The sequence below is a fragment of the Anopheles ziemanni genome, chromosome 2 (assembly GCF_943734765.1).
Source record: "Anopheles ziemanni chromosome 2, idAnoZiCoDA_A2_x.2, whole genome shotgun sequence".
Taxonomy (NCBI): Eukaryota; Metazoa; Arthropoda; class Insecta; order Diptera; family Culicidae; genus Anopheles; species Anopheles ziemanni.
In genome coordinates, this window is record NC_080705.1 from 27,894,866 (window position 1) to 27,912,894 (window position 18,029).

The following is an 18,029-nucleotide window of genomic DNA, read 5'->3' on the forward strand; positions in this document are numbered from 1 at the left end:
ATGATAGTGTTTGAAACCCTTTACCTTTTTTCATCGTTGCAAAAGCATCATCACCTGCATGCTACTGTCATCGTTTTGCATATCAATTTATCGCATTGAACATTGCATAAATTCAATGTTTTCCGTCGTGCACATGCTCACTCCTGTTCCGCATGTGACTCGCCCGTCCAAGCGGAGTGTCTGAGCCGTTAGAAATAATATTTCTAACTCATGTCTGCTTCAGTCAGCCGTCCCGCTCGTGGTCCATTCCACGTACCATCAGTTCCCGCGAATCGTTTCGACTGTATCACATTCACATTACTCGAGGAAGTGTCACCAAAGGTTGAGCTTGAGCACACGGCAAGATTATTGCGCGCACACAATGCAAGCATAAATAAAGTTGTCAGCGTTCTGTAATTAACAATATAATAGAGATTTCGATACATGACAGGAATTTCACGAGTGTTCAACACAATAATAACCGTGCGGACACAAGAAGAAGCCCGCCAGCTACTTCCAGGAAAATGGATGCATACGAATCGGCAAGAAAATGTGGACGCCTTGACTTCCTCCATTGCGCACCTTGTGGAAGCTCGCGGTGGCAAATAAATAATTTTAATAAACCCTCTACAACACACATGCCTTCTGCGGAGGGGACGCAGCCAATAGGCGAACATGGCGTGGGACTAGCTGGCTTCCAGCAAATGGCGGTTGGTGGAACCGTGAACGAAACGCGGGCTTCCGAAGGCGATGTGGTCACACGCGCGGGTCTCATAGTAACAGCAATAATCCATAAATAATCAATGTATCAATATGTATATTAGCCCGACGGTGTATTGTTGTTCGCAGCGAAACCCGGCCCCACGGGCCTATCGGGTCGCCGTAATCTTTCGCACGAAGCCTTATGTCCCCCCCCCCCCCAGGCGTGCCTCCCGACCCACCCCACCGTTATGCTCACCTGTTGGCGCTAATTGAGACTAGAAACCGATTTGCGGAGGTAGCTGTGAACGTTCGGGCAGAAGCAGAACAGATAGCCATTGCTGACCAATGGTGTTGGGGCGGCGGCTCGCGCCACAGAACGCCATTTCCTTGGGCCGGTGGACGGACGGGAGGCCATATTTCGATTAGCTACCCACTTTCCTGTGGTGCGATATTTCTTGGAGGAGCTTGCCCAGCCGTTTCTTCGGACCACGGACTGCGGTGTATCATTTATTCTTCTCATGAAGCAGCTATCGTTTCAATTGGTCTGGTCCTACATTGGACTTGCAGTTCGAGCCAGCTATTGGCTAGTTTGGCGATTGATACAGACCCAACCAGACAAAGGATAACGGTACCAACCTCGGTAGGACCTAGTTTGCGGTGCGCTAAATTTTGTTCGCTTCTCGGGAACCATTATTCATCCGACTAGTTTTCACGTGCGCACTTCGGATTTTGCCAGCGTCTTCGGTACATTGTCTATTGAACCGCATGTGAACCATCGCTGGCATAGAGAAGATTTCGCTGCATCAACAGAGTTATTAATCGATCGGTTGTGTGCAGCAGAACGCCCGGGAATCAGTTGCATTGCACTTTTATTTTTCCCGCATGCCGGCACGTATTAATGTGGCAACAGTTGGTCGTCAATTAATAACCACGAAACACCCATTCGTCATCGGTTGCTTTCACGCCACAATGTATCTTTTTGCCAATGGAAAATTAATTGATCGCTCCAATTTAGGATAAATTATTTATGAAGCATACTGCATGGAAAAAGTGTAAACTCTAAAGGAAGACCCCCAGCAAGCACGTTAAGCTGGTTTTCCCTTCCGTTTACAACTCTTTACATTAATGAAGCTTTAAATCTCAACAATAAAACCGAACAGAGGAAACGCGAACCAGCAGTCAATCACGCTGAATACGTCATTCGAACAGCGTCAACCGCAAGGAAGTTCTTTTTCTGTTCCCTGCCAGAAGGGGAAACTATCATATCCAACGTCAAGTAGAAGCCAATTATACGAGAACAATGGAATGATGTATGTATGGTACCACGGTGCCTCTTCATCTTCGGCCTGTTTGGGTGGCATTTCATATTCCCCGCCTGTTGACAGTGCGAAACCGCGCAGAAAGGAAACACTTTTCGCGCCGTCTCAACATCAACCACCGGGAACGCCGGACGTTGATGATCGTGGCCAAGCGATAGCCGATGGCGGTTATGACGCCCGCCATTTCCAAATGATGCCAGGGACGGTGCTCCTTTGGGGCACTTTTTATGGGCAGCCTTCTCCAGTCCCCGGGATGATGCTCCTCGGCTGGCGCTGGCGATGGTTCTTATCACGTTTTGGAGATCAGTTTCTTCAGCGTTTGGAGAACCCTCCCGCCCCAAGAAAGTGGAGGAAAACGATCTGACACATAAATTTCATTAAAAAACGATAAACCATCTGATGAAAACTGGGCTGCACTAACCAGAAGTCCGGTACCCGGGGAATGGAATATCTTCTTCCCAGTTGAAAGCTCAATCTTCGCAGCGAGATTTTTTTTGTGAGTGTCTGCTTTGGTTTGTTTTCAATGTTTGCGGTGTTGTAATAATTATTCTAAAAATAAATTTCCACTGATCAAATCTGTTTCCAGCAGATAAACAACCACGCACACGATTTACATTCGAATGGAAAATGAGTCACTCCCGGAATAGGGGGGGGGGGGGGGGGACATTTCTGTCCGCTGCACGCCCGGTCCGAGATTTTAATCGGGTCTCGGGTCTTCTTTTTTGGCTTTTTTAATTTATTTAATGTTCGACTACAAACACAACATATACATGTAGCGCTTCATTGCTTCTGTTCTGACTCATCTTCGCAGAAACGCCTTAGCCACAGTTTAGGTGTCGGGTGTTTAGATTCCCGAAAAAGGTGTCAACCAGCACGGGTTTCATTCTTAATTCATTCGTTGTCCATGTGCGCGACTCGTGCCCCCCTTTTTGTCGACGATATATCTTTATTATTCCCCGAAAAGGCGAGAATCTGATACACAGTGGCTTCTTTATCACCCGAAGAGCGTAGCCTGACTAGAAGAAGATAATTAATAAGACCATTTAATGAAATTTTTTTTCCGCTTTGGAATCCGATAGAGGGATGCATTTTGGACCAAGGATGTAAATTAAAATTGCCCCACCTTGTACGTCAAATCGCTCCCTAACGAGCGGGAAGAGAGATAAGCAATTTAGCGCAGTTTGGAATGAGAATCGATACATTCTTCGGCTCACATTAGTGCACCGTGCGCTTTCGGTTAATCCTTTCGCCCCGCCGGCTAAGCGATGGCCGAGCATCAAATTATTCAAATGACGCCAAAACGATGTCAATTAATTCCCGATCCCAACCACCACCAGTCAAAGGTGAGGTGTTGCCAAATTTGCAAATCAGTTCGTAGCCAAGCAGCTCGCTTTCCCTCCTCACGCAGAGATGTATAAGGATTCTTGCAATTCTCGTAAACCGTTTATGCTTTACAGGATTTTCGTCCCGCATTAAAACAAAGGCAAAAGCGAATTACATACAAATGTCGGGCCCTGAAAGCTCCCCGTTCTGCTTCATCGGTGCAGCGAAACGAAATCGAGTTGAATCTCTGGCACAGTAAACAGAAGCCCCGCGAACGGAAGCAGCCGCGGGAGAAGTGCATTTAATTATTTCTTCCCTTCCTGACAGAGCTGTTGAACATTTTAACAACCTGTAAACAACGTTATTTAACCCTCCACAATCAATTTAATCTCGCTGCCCTCTCGGCACCGATGCGTTCTCTCCGGCAGTGTGTGTGTGTGTGTTTTTTTTCCCCACTGTTTTCCATTTTTCGCGCTCCACCCGTCCACCCGAAATCCATTTCGATCAAATGGGGGCCTTCCAGTGTTACGGGGTTTATTCCCCCCTCGGGGCATTCCGGTGCAGACACCATTTATCAACCGTGCCAGATCTCCGGGAGTTGCTTCGGGTTGGTGCTGCTGCGCGGGCCGCGCAAGGGAAAGATTTGAATTATTGGTCGCAGATGCAGTGAATTTCAAAGGAGACGATGAGACCTAGCCAGAATGGAGGGTAGCAAAAACAAAAAAAAAACGTTGTGCACAGAAGGGCAAAACAAAACGCAAAACCCCTTTACCAGCACAAATGCGCTTCGTCCAAGTCCTACGCACATTCGACTCCGGCAGAGGACGAAAACCAACTGCCAACCACCAACTCACCGAATCAAATCAGGTAGCGAAATGTGATGGTGTCGGCCAACCTCTTTGGATCTGCCCCTTTTCCGGATGGTGGGGGGTCAAGAGGGAGGCAGGAAGGTGTGAAACGAAGGTGAAAAGTTGTTAACCCCTTTGGCCGGTGCAGAAGATTCACTTAGCGATTTGAGCACGTCGCAAGCGACAAACCCCCGAGGCGGACACAAAGATGCACCCACGCGTAGCAATGACAGCAGAATGGGATACGGTAGCGAAGGGTGGGAAAAGGTGAGAGGGGAGGAGGGGGTGGGGGGACATTCGGTGTAATTGAAGTGTTTTGATATCGCGCTCGTGAAATCGTCTTTCATGTTCAATGGTACAAAAATAAGTGAGAAGATATTTTCTACGTTCGTTAATTAAAACATTAACAAACGAAACATTATGTGTATTCAATTGATAATTTTCAATCCCTTCACGAATACCGTTTCGTGTAAATTTTTAAAATTTTCCCTCGACTACATTGCCCTGCAGTTCTCCGCGAAAGCGATGACAAGTAAATAAAGCACTCGGTAATTTTTATTTTTATGTTTCCACCTCCTCCTCGTGCACGGTAAATAAGAGTTTCCTTTTTTCTCGCGCAGCTTCACTTTTCTCTTCCGCCTCAGAAAAAACTTGTGTGCGTCTGTGCTCCCAGTGAGTTTCGTTATTATTTATGATAATTTGAAAATTATTCCGAAAAAAAGTATCACTGCATCAGAAATGATGCCCCATCCCGGGAGGGGTGGGAAGGTGAAGGGCAGCACCCGGGGAGTGCTCGTAAAGCATTTCCCGGTAAAGGAAGAAAAGGAACTCGGCTTCGAATCAAAGAGAGACGATACAAAGTTGCTTTACGCAAACGGAACCTTTCCGTGTTGTGTTGTCGATGGTTTGGTCGTTTTAATCCCGCACTCTGTTCTTCGCTTCTTCCACTCCACCTCTCTGTCTCCCTCTCTCCTCTTTTCTTTAGATTGTATTTGCCTGCTGTATTTGTTACTGCATATGGTTATCCTTCAATACCCGCGGAGGTAGTATCAGAAAAGGCCGCGAATCCCGCTTTTGCCGGTAGCGGTCGGCGCGATATCAGATTTGATTAATATTTAAATCACTCCCTTCGCCCAAGGACCCCCTCCCCAACCCCGGCATGACCATTGCCCGGTAAAAGTTCGGGTTTTACGACCTTCCTGCTTGCGGTTCCATCCTTGCGCCGCCAGGTTCTCCTTTATCTCTTTCCTTGTCCGATCTCCGTTCCACGACCCTCTGTTATTGAAGAAAGGGAAAAAAGAACCCGTCACACTACGCATTGTACGTCTTACCTACATAACGCCACGTGAAGACGCAATGGCGTATGGGACTTGGGTATATATGTTGGCTTAAGATTATTCTTTTAAATTCAATCCTTCCAAGTGCCCTCGGAACGATGTGGAAATGACAAAACTGTCCCCAAACGTCGTCGCGCTCGCGGGGAAAAATGATTCATTGACCGTCGGGATTCCCTCCGCTCCTCCCATTCCTACCGTCACGCGGGGCCCTTCCGTTGAACCGCTTCCCGGACACAAAGCACCAGCGTTGGGTTTTTATTTCCAACCATGAATGAATACATTATTCATTCAGATCCGTTTCACCGTACCGGTCGTCATACCGTACCACCCCTTTTTCGGGGCTGTAAATGGGCGGAAAGGATGCTTTCCTCCCCTCCCCCTCGCGAGCTCTCTTTTCTCCACCTCTCTCCAGGGCACCTTAAAATTAGCCACCTTCCCGTCCAAGGCGTGAGCCACTGCGTTGATTGGGCTCGGCTCGGCTACAAATCAACCGAGAAAAGCATGTTCGATCGTTCCGTCGGTTCCGATGACACGATGCTGACACACCGTAAAGAACCCCGGGCTAGATTGGTTCGGTAACCTACCCTCTTCGGTTTTTGGAGCGAACACTCTTGACGTCAAAAGGAATGACGATGATGAACCGCCGCCTTGCGCTGGCAGGGCCCCCAGACAAACACACACACACACATGGCTCGAGAAGGGTCGGCTACTCCAGAACGAGTTATAGCCACCACCCCGCCACCCTCGAAGCCGTCATCGCTCCATCGGCACCTCGAGCGCGCTTATCGGCGAGCTACGATCGATAATTTCTATTTCACGTATGAAATCATCGGTCAGCACAAAAAAAAACCCCTACCACACACAGCCACAACCACGGCGAAACAGAAAAAAAACACACAGATAGACAGGACACGATAGGTGGAGAAGAAGGAAAAAGAAACAATTTCGATTCGATACCAGTTTTTCCGAAGCACCAAGGCACGGCACACGCGTGGAAAACGGGAACCTTAAAAGAGATGAGTATATTGGATTTCCCTCGCCATTCGGGACGGTTTTCCGAGTTGCTCTACCCCACCCGACCCGACCGCCCTTCACGAAAGGGAAAGCAAAACCTACAAAGAAAACTGTTTGGATCAGTCAGAGGACAACCGGTGAAGAGGCAGAGTTGGGGTGATAGAACCAGTCAGTATATCCGTATCCGGTCCTATCCTTCTCTCTCTCTCTCTTGGCTTCCAATGTGTCGGATGCAGAAATCATCCTTCCTAGATTTCGTTCGGGAAAAACGCTTCTCCAATTCCGTACGTTCGTCCGTTTCGCACATCCCGGAACATGTAAGAAGAAGGTGGCCGCAACCGGAGGGCGCCGAAAAAAAAAGATTATTGATTGAGATGAGTGGGGAAAAAGTTTTGAAATGTAATTACCACCGGGTAGTTTCCGAAAGTCTTCTCCTCCTTCGGTCCCGATCTTCCTTTCCGAGTATTTTGCTACTACTTTTTTTACCCCGATTTTCCCACCCCGTTTCGGTACGGGCCCGTCCTTTCCTGCAGCACCGGAAGTGAAACCGAAGCCCCCCCGAAACCGGATTCTGGATCGAACGCGGAAAGAGTGTGCGGAAAATGGGGGCAGGTGATGATTATTCTTGTGCCACATTGATGAAGTTCGTTCAGTTTTTGCTTTGATATTTCTCATTCGTTAAGTCGCCCGTTCGTTCTTTTTTCTGCCTCACCCTCGGGGATGTTGAGGTGACGGTGGTATCAGTTAGTTTATTGTGATCCTGCCGGTAGTCTGTTGTGTACTTTTTTACATGCCATCGTTAGTAAAAATGGAAATTATCTCGATGGATATTTTCCTGTTTTGCTTCATCGTTCCTAGTTTCAGTGTGACACAAATTTATGAGGTTTTCCATCATTAAAAATCAGATTGTACTACTGATTGAGAGGTAGTATTCGCTTGGAGGTGTGGGGAAAAATCTCCATAAATGTATCCTTTTTCTCGTCCTTCTCTGCTTCACCTCCACCAACTCTATTAGGCTCCCAATCATCAAACCCACCGCTTGACCGCTGACAGTGTTTCCCTTGCGGTGTCACGCAAACTTCCGAACACCTGCTGACCATGGTAAAGCACACACCGTTTCCTTTACCTCGCACCCAACGTGGATTGAAGAGTGCATGCACGGTGAAAGCCTGCCCAGGCAGCGGTTTGAACAATTTCCTTTAACAGTAATCGTACCTGATTGCACCTAACTGCAATCGATCAGGTCCAGATTAAAACAGCACTAGGATGGATGGTTGTCGGTGTGTGTGTTCGTGTGTGTGTGGGGGGTGGCGCTGATTGCTCCATCCGAAGCCTCCCGTCGGAAGGGCATATAACCAGCGTCGAAGCCATCGGGAAACACATCACAAAACGAAAAGACGGGCCACTCCGTGGGGAGACTCCATCGTGCTGTGGTTGAGTTTAAAAGATTTTATCAGCGGAACACTTCGTGTGGTGACAGCAAATGACTGTCATCATTGAAAAATGTCCCGTCCGTCGAGCGTCCTTCCTGCCCGAACACCCGAGCCCTGTATCAACTCCCTAAAGCTGCATTAGCGTACGCCCGGGTGATGTGTGTCGAGTCGATGGTGCCACATGCTAAAACCATTTACTATGATGCACTTGTGTCGGTGTCCATATGTCGCTTCGACCCTCTCCCTTCGGGGGGAGTCAACATGAAGGTGTCGTATGGGTGCGAGATAAGCCGTACGGAAAAGGAACAACATGATTTAAACCTCCCGCCAGGAGTTCCCGCACAACCCACCAGTGGCCACATTTCCTAGTGATAGACCAAATGACCAAATAAGTAAAAACAAACAAACACACACACAAACACACACAGGTGTGTATGCCGTGAACGGACACTAAACATTCCAAGGGAGTCGTGGAGACTGGTTCGGCGAATAAAAAGTGGCGCCCTGTGGAAACGGCAAAGTACACGGTGTGTCGCGTAGCCATTTTCCCCGCCCACCCTCCTCTTCCCTTCTTTCCGATCATCCCGTTGTCCTCGCTCTCGCCGCTTGTTGTTCTTTTCGTTCCTTCCCTTCGGTGTGGTGCCTTTTTGTGTAACCAAGGGATATGGGCACTATAATTATGCAGATAAACCCTATTGGCATGGAGGAAAAAGACGTCCGGTGGTGGTGGTGGGTGGTGGGAACCAGGGACCTAGACTAGTGAGCGAGAAAAACTGACCTTCCGCGCCCGGTAGGATAGGAAGTAATGTTCTGTTTGTCCATGGCCTCGTAAGGGAAGGGAGGGTTTTAGATACTAAACATGGGAATAAGAGGTGAACAAAAAAAACTGCTTGCTTCTTCAGCATACAAAAAACACACACACACACACTTTGCAGCGGACGACGTAATGCGCCATCATCCAACGTCAAACAGGTCGCTTTGGAGGGTAGCAGTTTTTTTCCGGCCCGTAAAAAAACAGCAGCTAGAAGAAAAAACTGTAACCTTCTGTAATAATGGTGAAATGATATTAAAACTATGTAAACAAACTGTTTACCACCCGGCGAACAAACGGCACAATTTAGCAAGAAAACGGTGGTCCAGGGGAAGGAAGAGGAAGAAGAAAAAAATCAAACCCATTTCCATGTAACAAACCGCCAGTGTCGAGCTTTGCAGATACAGCCGGTGCATTTTCCCCCGGTTATTTAATTTTAAAGTTTTTGTGCTTACACTCTCCTTTACATGCCACGTGCAATCGTTCATCTTTCTTTCTGTTTTTATTTTCACTAGTCGTATGTAACTGTCGTTTTGGGGGTCCGCGACAGCCGAGCGGTAGCGCCGGTTAGAAAATCGGCCCATGAGCGCCGAGGCTCAGCACCTCGACGGCAAGGGTTCGAATCCCAACCGAGACCGGACCCTCCCCTGTACGAGAGGACTGACTATCCACGTACAACAGGGAAACAAGTCTCGTAAGCCCTTAACGGGCAGGCATGACCAAGAGGTCGTTACGCCAAGAAGAAGTGGAACTGTCGTAAAAGTGTTACTACACTTTCATTTACATATCTATTATCTCTGCAGAGCGGGGTGTCCACTTGCATGTGCCCAACGCCCAGCAGCAAGCAGACCTTATGAGCAGCATTCTTGTGGACCACAGCATTCCACTTCCATTCAGCTTTGCCGCCTATGACCTGTGTGTGTTGGCGGAAGGTGAAGGTTTCTGTATTTCCCGAGCCCTGCATTGCTTGGTCGGGGCCTTCCTTCCTTCGCAGAAAAAGTCGTGAATGTAATCGACTAAACACTTCTCTTACAATTCGGTCGGTACAGTTGTTGCTGGTGACAGCTTTCCTACATCATGGCACAAAAAAAAACGGCTCTATGGATGTGTTCTATCGCAAGTAATTTTTGTCCACTCTCGATGCCTCCAACTTAATAAGGAAGACTTTAAATTGTTCTTGAAAACACATTCCCGTTTATGAAACGGAGAAAACCTCCCTCCATACACACAAACCATAAATTAAAGCTGACAATTCTTCCCTGCGGCGCAGCAACTGTCTTTGGGGTGGGGGGGGCAACGAGTAATGGGCGCAGGCAAAACAACGGTGTTTATAAAAACCGTTTGCGAATAATAGCAGCAATAACAATAATCATTTTCCGCTTCCCATTTGCTTCCGGTTCCTATTTGATCGTTGGGTGTTCTTCCGCGCCCGGTGTGTCTTTGCCCTTTACGAGTCGTTCAAGACATCGATCGATGTCGATTTTCCTGAGGCTCTGTTCTTTATGTCAGTATGTTGGTTGCGTGTGTGTGTGTGTTTTTCGATTCACTTTCTACGTATTATTTCTTTAGCTAAATTTAAATACAGTCAGTGCCAGAAGTATCAATTCAGTTCGTTCGAAGTGTTTAAACAACGATCGGGTCGTCGTTAATGTCAAACGTGCCTTCGATATTGGTTTTCCATATCATCTCTATTCAAAACAATTTTCTTTCGCTATTTCGTCGCACAAAAATCATATCGCTCCCGTCGCTGGCATTACATTTTAGGGGACGATTTTTCCCATTCAAATCCTCTTGAAGCGCAGTGTCTTCATGCGCGCTATGGACAACAAACCAAAGTCTCGATTGTCGATTTCGAGTAATTCGGTTTAAAGTTGCTTTGTGCCGTAGGGCTTTCCCCGACCCGTCGGATATCTTGAGGTGGATTTCCGTTTTTTTTTCTTTGTCGGGCCATCTCCTCATCATTGCACGACATTTCCCCCTGCCTCGTTGCTCCCCGATTACTCAATCTCCCGACGGCGGCGGGGAAGGTTGTGACCATCGAGAGGCGACATTGTCGCTACAAAAATTGGCGATATTGTTGAATGTGCACATTGTGTAAGACGAGACACCCCAGTGTCGATTTTGTCCGTATAACTTTGCCTCCCCGCACACCCGTTGCCGGAAAACGAAAAGTCACCAAGTGCAAACGATAGTGTAATTCCCGCAAACGCTTCATTTATCGTCCCCGAACAAGCTCTCGTACCGCCGAAATGGAGCTTCGCTGGCAAACGTTTACAATTCCATTTCCTTTTACAGTCACCCGTTTTGGATGTTCGTTTTTTTTCGTGTTTTGTTTCGTTTAATATACATTTTGGTCCACTTTACATCTTCAACGACCCTTAACGCCACCGTACTCCACCAACGGGAAAATCATCCCCAATTATCACTCACACCATCGCTGCTCAGCAACGTTCGGGCCATCATCCCGGGCCATGCCTTCTCAATAACGCCATGTTGCTGCTGCAAAGAAAAAGGCTACCCCTGCCCCCACCCGGCCCATCTTCGCTCGAAACAGTCGTATTTATTTTTTATTATTATTTTTATACTACTGTTATGCAAATTAAAATTGAAGAAAATGCTAAACGTCATTTACTTTTACAACTTGTTGTATCGCCCATCGTTTTCCGTCTTTCGGTGTCAGCTTTGGGGGCTTTAAGAAGCAAAAAAAAAATACACACAGCGGAGGAGTTGTTTCTTGAAATTTGTTTCTCCCGTCTTCTGTTCTGTGTATCTTCGTGTATCCTTTTGTCGCGTGTTCCTTGGAACTTTTGTGTTATTTCGGGGGTAAAAAAACAACCAACACCCTTGCACAACAGTCACCCAAGGACGTCCCATTACTCGGCAAAGGGCACAATTGTTCTTTAATCCTTTTTTGGGAATTTTCCCTTTTAATGTGCTTAACGCATTGTTGACGCCGTTTTATTATTTGCCCGGGGTGGTTGGTTGTTTTTTTTTGGTTCGTCCCTAAACGGTCCACTTTTTGCGCCACCAGCATATTGCACTACTCAACATCTTCTTCTTTGTTGGTGAGGATAATCTGGCTGACTTTCGGCTAATGCCTAATGTTTCGCTGACTTCCACCAGTCCGCAGGCTAAAAGTATTTGTTAATGAACCGTTACTTATCCCGTAATGTGGGTTTGGATATTTAGGTTAGCCAACCGAGATGGTAAGGCTTTACTAATACCGACCTTTACTAAGTAAACGCGCCTTTTTATGTTTAGGTAAACGATGAAATTATCTTCACCGGGAAGATGAAATCATATAACAGTTAAAGGATTCATTTTACAAATTATTATCTTTGTCTCTCACCTTCTAAAATATGTTTTCCTTTTTTTTCATCTCTCCAGGAACCGGCAATACCAATACGGATGGGTCGTACAAACCCTCGTTTCTAACCGATCAGGAGCTGAAGCACCTGATACTGGAAGCCGCAGATGGATTTCTATTTGTGGTAAGTATCCGATGGAGATCGGTAGGACTGTATTCAACGAGAGAATGTGTGCAAATGTGTATGCATAATTTGTGGAATTTCTACCAGTGTGTAGTGTCAACATGGGAAGAAGAGAAACCCAAACTAAAAATCTCATCTGTCTTGAAACCACAACCGCTAGCTGCATGTTTAAGATTCTTGCCTAATCGGTCTTGTCGGATGCAGCGATAATTCAGTATGACGTGTGGAAGAGCAAGGCAAGCATTCCTACAACGAGACCGTCTAGACCGGACAATTTTCCGTGTGACGTCAAACAAAAGGCTTTAACATAAATACTAACATTTATGGTTGTAGAGTAGAATGTTACCTTTACCTTTTTGAAAAACGAATTCACTCGGGAAAGGTGGAACATAAAATGTGTTCCGATTTGGATAAAAAAAGGCCAATGAGGCGAGTTTGGTACAATGGTGGACTAAATAAGAAATAAGTTATTACATTATGTTAATTAGTGCCTTTCCCTCTAACGCACACACAGAACCATTGTACATTTGAGAGAAAGATCCATCCTTCCGGCTTCATGAAGCAAGTACAAAGAGTAGGGAAATTTGTTGTGGTTGTGAATTTTTTTCCCCCGGTCAGAAATTCACTTTAACCAAAAGCGCACCGGCTAAAGCGAGCAGAGCAGAGTGGTATGTTAGCCCGAACGGGTCGAGGATAACGATAAAGAGAAGGTGTCTGAGGGCAGAACCGTCCAGCTTTGCGAAGGAGAAAGGACAAATAAGAACATTCCGAAAGAGTTGCAGCACCCGGCGAAGATACAACATTAAACGCAACGAGCGCAACTGAACCGCTAGATGGTATGGAAAGATGGTCTACTACCTATTTTTATGCTGACAGTGCGATGCGCATACTAATTACAATCCACCGCCGCCCAGTTGCACACCAGCGCCCAGTGGAGCGGTCACTCGTCGTCGTCGTCGTCGTAGTTGCCACTATCGTTCTTACCCGCAACCGTCTTCCTGGAAGGCAGGCGGGGAAGATACGAAGGTCCCTGCCTAGCTCTGGTCATTCACGCCGAGTTGCTCGCCGTGCCACTAAAAACGCAACGGTGCAACGATGGGGTTCTCATCCGATCCCGGGATAGGCACCACCTCGCCCGGGCACGGCAATGGGAAGCAAAGTCTGCACTCGGGATGACTAAAGTGTGCCGCTTCTGAACAGCCAGCAACGTAAGAACAACTAGCAGAAGCTGTCGGAAAATATATTCAAATTCAACGTCCCAGCAACGCCATCCCACGCACCCAAAGTCTCTCTCTCTATCTCTCTTCGCTAGCGAGGTCAGTTAGACGAAAAGGCAGGAGGCTAGCTTGCTGCTGGAAGGGAAGATGTTGTTCATGTTTCGATTGTCGTCACCGAATGGCACAAATTCGAGTGGGAAAGACGGGCGTTTTAAGATTAATTCGCCCCAAGTCGGGAAGAATTGGCGAAGTGTGCAGGAAGTTCAGAATGCTGTGCTTAAAGGTAAAGACAGCGCATTCCAAGCACTACAAATTTCGCCTGTTTTTGATACAAGAAGAAAATGAAATAGAAAAGTGTGAGGAAACTATTGGGGAAACTGGTTTCAATAATTAGAATATATGAAGACATCTTGTACACCGTGTTCTCGTGCTTTAAAAATTTAGATCAATGCAGAATATCGGTAGTGTTTATAACATGATCCTATTTTCCTTCGCTTTAGCCTTTGGGTAACCTTTCCACCAAGTCGCCTAGCCAGCGACCCGTGCAGCAAGAGAAGAGAAATTATTTAAATTTCTCATTAAAATTCGCCCCCCGAAGAACCCGGCCGGACTCGAGTGAATAAATATTGGAAATTAAAATTCATCCAAAACTTATCAATGACTTGCTGCCGCTCTCTTTGCCACTGGTTTTCTTACTCCCTCCGTTCGTTTGATCGAGGGTGCGAATATAATCCCTGCCCTCCTGCACACGGGCGACTCGGCGTGCCCGGGGTCGGGGTGAGGTGTTAAGAATTTCCTTACGCTTTTCCGCCCCAGATATCTTAAGTCCGGAAGCAGCGGCGGCAGGAGGAAGCCGAACCGACGCTAGAATTTTGGGGGCCGAGGTGTGAAGAGGAATGCAAATTTACGATTAATATATATCGGTCGGATAATTTATTTATTTCAACCCGTCTTCTCCTGCTCCTCCTCGTCATCCTTTCCCGCCGATGGATCGCTTCGGCATGTTCGGCCAGCATAGGAAGCGGGGCGCGAACGTATAATTCCATTCCAATGGGGAATGCAAAACCGGACAGCTGGAGTGGAGAAACTGGTGGTTTCGATTTTCGTCCTCTTGTATCGAGCGAGCTGCCGCTGTTCCTCGGAAACTTCCTCCTTATCCACGCGGCTGCATTCCTTGCGTTAACGATGTTTGCAATGTCCATCGCCGGCGTCCCTTTTCCTCTTCCGAGGAAGAAAGAAAGAAAGAGCGTGTCGTCCTCCCGCCTTTCCACTCCACTTTCCGATAAGACGGCGAGCGCAAACTGCTCGCACGCGGGATCGTCGCAATATTTATCGTCAATTAGAATGCAGCTGGCCAACGTTGGCAAAATTACTCATTAGGCATTTCTCGCCCCAAACCGGCGGCCGCCGCCGCCGCATCCCCCTTCCTAACCGCGCGCGGACGGCAACGTCGACAAGAGGCGAACCTTAAAAAATGCAAAGTAATCGGCCCCACCTCCCCGCTCCACGTTGTCCACGTCGAGGCCCGGATAAACGGACCGACTGCTCGCCTCCGTCATATCACCGTGGGCGTAAAATCGGTGGCTGAAATTGATAATTCTGCCACGCACGCACTACATTGATTAATGTATTATTTATTCGCGAGTTGTCCTTTCCCCGGGTGCGCGAGGGAAGGAAGGAAGGAAGGCAGGGAGGGAGGGAGGCCGGGATTGGAGAGCGAATCAATGAAGTTGTCCCGAGGCAGTTCGAACTGCTCGCGAACGAAAGCAGGCGCGGCCAAGTGTGTAAGGTCTTAATTATTAACCCCGCGTTTTGGTGCACTTTTGTGACCAATTTGTTAATATGATTGGAATTATTGTAGTGTGTAAAGTGGTCCCTTGCCAAAAAAAATGGAACCGACAGCAAAATGGTCTTTTAACGCTCGATGTTCCTTATCTTTTCCATTTTTAAGGCGGGCTGTGATACGGGACGCATCATCTACGTGTCCGACTCGGTGACACCGGTGCTGAACTACTCCCAGAACGAATGGTACAGCGGGAGCCTGTTCGACCACATCCACCCGGACGACATCGAGAAGGTGCGCGAGCAGCTCTCGACCCAGGAACCGGTCAACAGCGGCCGGATACTGGACCTCAAGACCGGCACCGTCAAGAAGGAAGGCCATCAGTGTAAGTATTCATACAGTAAACGAGTGCACTGTCTTGAGAACTAATCCAAATGTTTGTCCCCTCTTGCAGCATCGATGAGATTATGTATGGGTTCGCGGCGGGGGTTCATCTGCCGGATGCGGATCGGTCCGCTCACGCCAGAGTCGATGGCGCTCGGGCACCTCAATCGGTTGCGGAGGAAAAATTCGCTCGGCCCATCGACGGACGGGCACAGCTACGCCGTCATGCACTGCACGGGCTACATCAAGAACTGGCCGCCGACCGGTAAGTATGGTACGGAAATGCTTCACCATAGTAGTGTGTTGGGGTGGGGGGGGGAGTGGAGGAGAGAGGGGAGTGCCGGTCCAATCAAAATCGAGATCAAAATTTGCCTTCTTTCGCTGTCCTGCAAACCAAAAACCCGAATGTCGATGTTCGTTTGTTGGTTTTTATTTTTTAATGGAAACAAAATTAAATCGCGCATGTTCACGAAATTATTGGAACGCCTCCGGAGACTGTTAATTATGATCCGCCGCAACGTTCAGATATGTTTCCAGGGGTGACCATCGACCGGGGGCAGGACGACGAGCTGCACAACACGCACTGCTGCCTGGTGGCGATCGCCCGGCTGCAGATCACCTCCTCGACCACGGCGAACGATCTGAACGCGAACAATCCGAACGAGTTCATCTCGCGCCACGCCATGTGCGGCAAGTTTACGTTCGTCGACCAGCGCGTGATCGGGGTGCTCGGCTACCAGCCGGTCGATCTGCTCAACAAGAGCTGCTACGATTTCTTCCATCCGGACGACATTGCTCATATGAAGGAAAACTTTGACCAAGGTAAGGAGACACAGTTCGTCACGGACATAACGGTTTACTAAATTCCGCTCTCTTTCTATTTCTCGGTGCTGTAGTGCTTAAGCAAAAGGGTCAGATGTTCTCGGTGATGTACCGGTTCCGGGCGAAGAACAAGGAGTGGGTGTGGATGAGAACGCAGGCGTACGCCTTCCTCAATCCGTACACGGACGACATCGAGTACGTGGTGTGTACGAACAGCTCTGCCAAGTAAGTGTCCTCCCGGGTGGTAAAGTTGTTGGCTCCGCTTCCAATAGCTCTCTAATGCGTTCTTTCTTCTCCCCTTCCCTTTAGGGCGCTGCATTCGACGCACGATACGGTGACGGCACCGGATCAAACCGATGCACCCGTCTCGTCCTATCCGGCACCGGGGCTGGACTACACGCTATCGAGCAGACGGGAGACGACGGCGTCGAGCAATATCTACAATCCTCACAATCTGATTTCACACTTGCCATCGCAGCCGCAGACAGCCGGGCAGGCGGCCGCCGCTAGCAGTATTCAACGACCGGACAGCGCGCACAACTCCGTGCAATATAGTTACAATCCTACACCATCGCCAATACAGTAAGGCCCGCGAGAGCGAGACGCACATGTGTGTGTTTGGTTGCCGAACGGATGCATTCAATTTTCCCCCCTTTTTTCTCCCTCCCTCAGGTATGGTTCACCGGGGACGCCTAGTGGTGGCGCGGCGGGAACGTTAGGGCACCTTTCCAAAACGAACAATACCTCGCCAACGCCCGCTGCAACCGCGTGGACCTTACGACAGGTTAGTATCATCTTAATCACAACCGTAGATTTAAACATTCATCATTGAGATTTGGCTGAAAATTACCTTCCACTTTGTTTAGTTGCATTCTGTACGTTTCGTTTTCTTGTCACTATCTAAAACTTATGCTTGCAACACGTATTTGTTTTCCTGGAGATTCCTATTTTAATTCATTTTCGTTTGTATCTGAATTCTTTTTCAACGCAATGAAACGTTTGTTGGTTTTAATTCAAAATAAGAATTTTAAATACTCATCTTTTACGTGGAAAACATTTAAACCATTCATTGAGAACTCCCCAAGTTTTCACAGATCGATTCTGTTCACTCTTTTCTACTTCCTTTTCTTATAATAAAATGATTTTAAAAATTACATATATGTCAAAAAATCTAGTAAAATATCTAGTCGAACTCCAATTAAAAATTTAGTTTGTTGGAATGAGTTTTAGCTCATATATTTTGCAATGTGAAACATCGATGCTTAAAACCTTGCAACCCTGCTAAAAACATATTGAACAGTGATAAGGATAGACAAGATGAAACTTTATCTAACCGATGTTCATTTTCAATTCCTCCCAACAGCCGCAACCGGTCACCGAAGGTTACCAATACAGTGAACTAAGTCCGAACCGGTCACCGACTGGTCCTACCTACACCCAGCTTAACCCAACCGGATCCCGTCAAACGTCCACCTTTACGCCCGCGTCACAAGCTGGTCCGGGTAAGTGAACGATCAGCGCCACCTCTCGAGCGGGCCATTTTCAATCCGTAGCTTCTTTCCTTCT

General features: G+C 47.6%; 1 protein-coding gene across 1 annotated transcript in view; it reads left to right on the plus strand.

Annotated features, from left to right (window-relative positions):
• The window catches only part of LOC131295000 (aryl hydrocarbon receptor nuclear translocator homolog), a 198,439-nt gene that overhangs the window by 179,642 nt on the left and 768 nt on the right, over window positions 1-18,029 (plus strand). Inside the window, exons 6-13 of the mRNA XM_058323059.1 lie at window positions 12,154-12,257; window positions 15,426-15,642; window positions 15,712-15,906; window positions 16,167-16,463; window positions 16,538-16,688; window positions 16,773-17,045; window positions 17,136-17,247; window positions 17,827-17,965. Coding sequence (XP_058179042.1) covers window positions 12,154-12,257; window positions 15,426-15,642; window positions 15,712-15,906; window positions 16,167-16,463; window positions 16,538-16,688; window positions 16,773-17,045; window positions 17,136-17,247; window positions 17,827-17,965 — 1,488 coding nt within the window. The remainder of the gene's footprint in view (window positions 1-12,153; window positions 12,258-15,425; window positions 15,643-15,711; window positions 15,907-16,166; window positions 16,464-16,537; window positions 16,689-16,772; window positions 17,046-17,135; window positions 17,248-17,826; window positions 17,966-18,029) is intronic.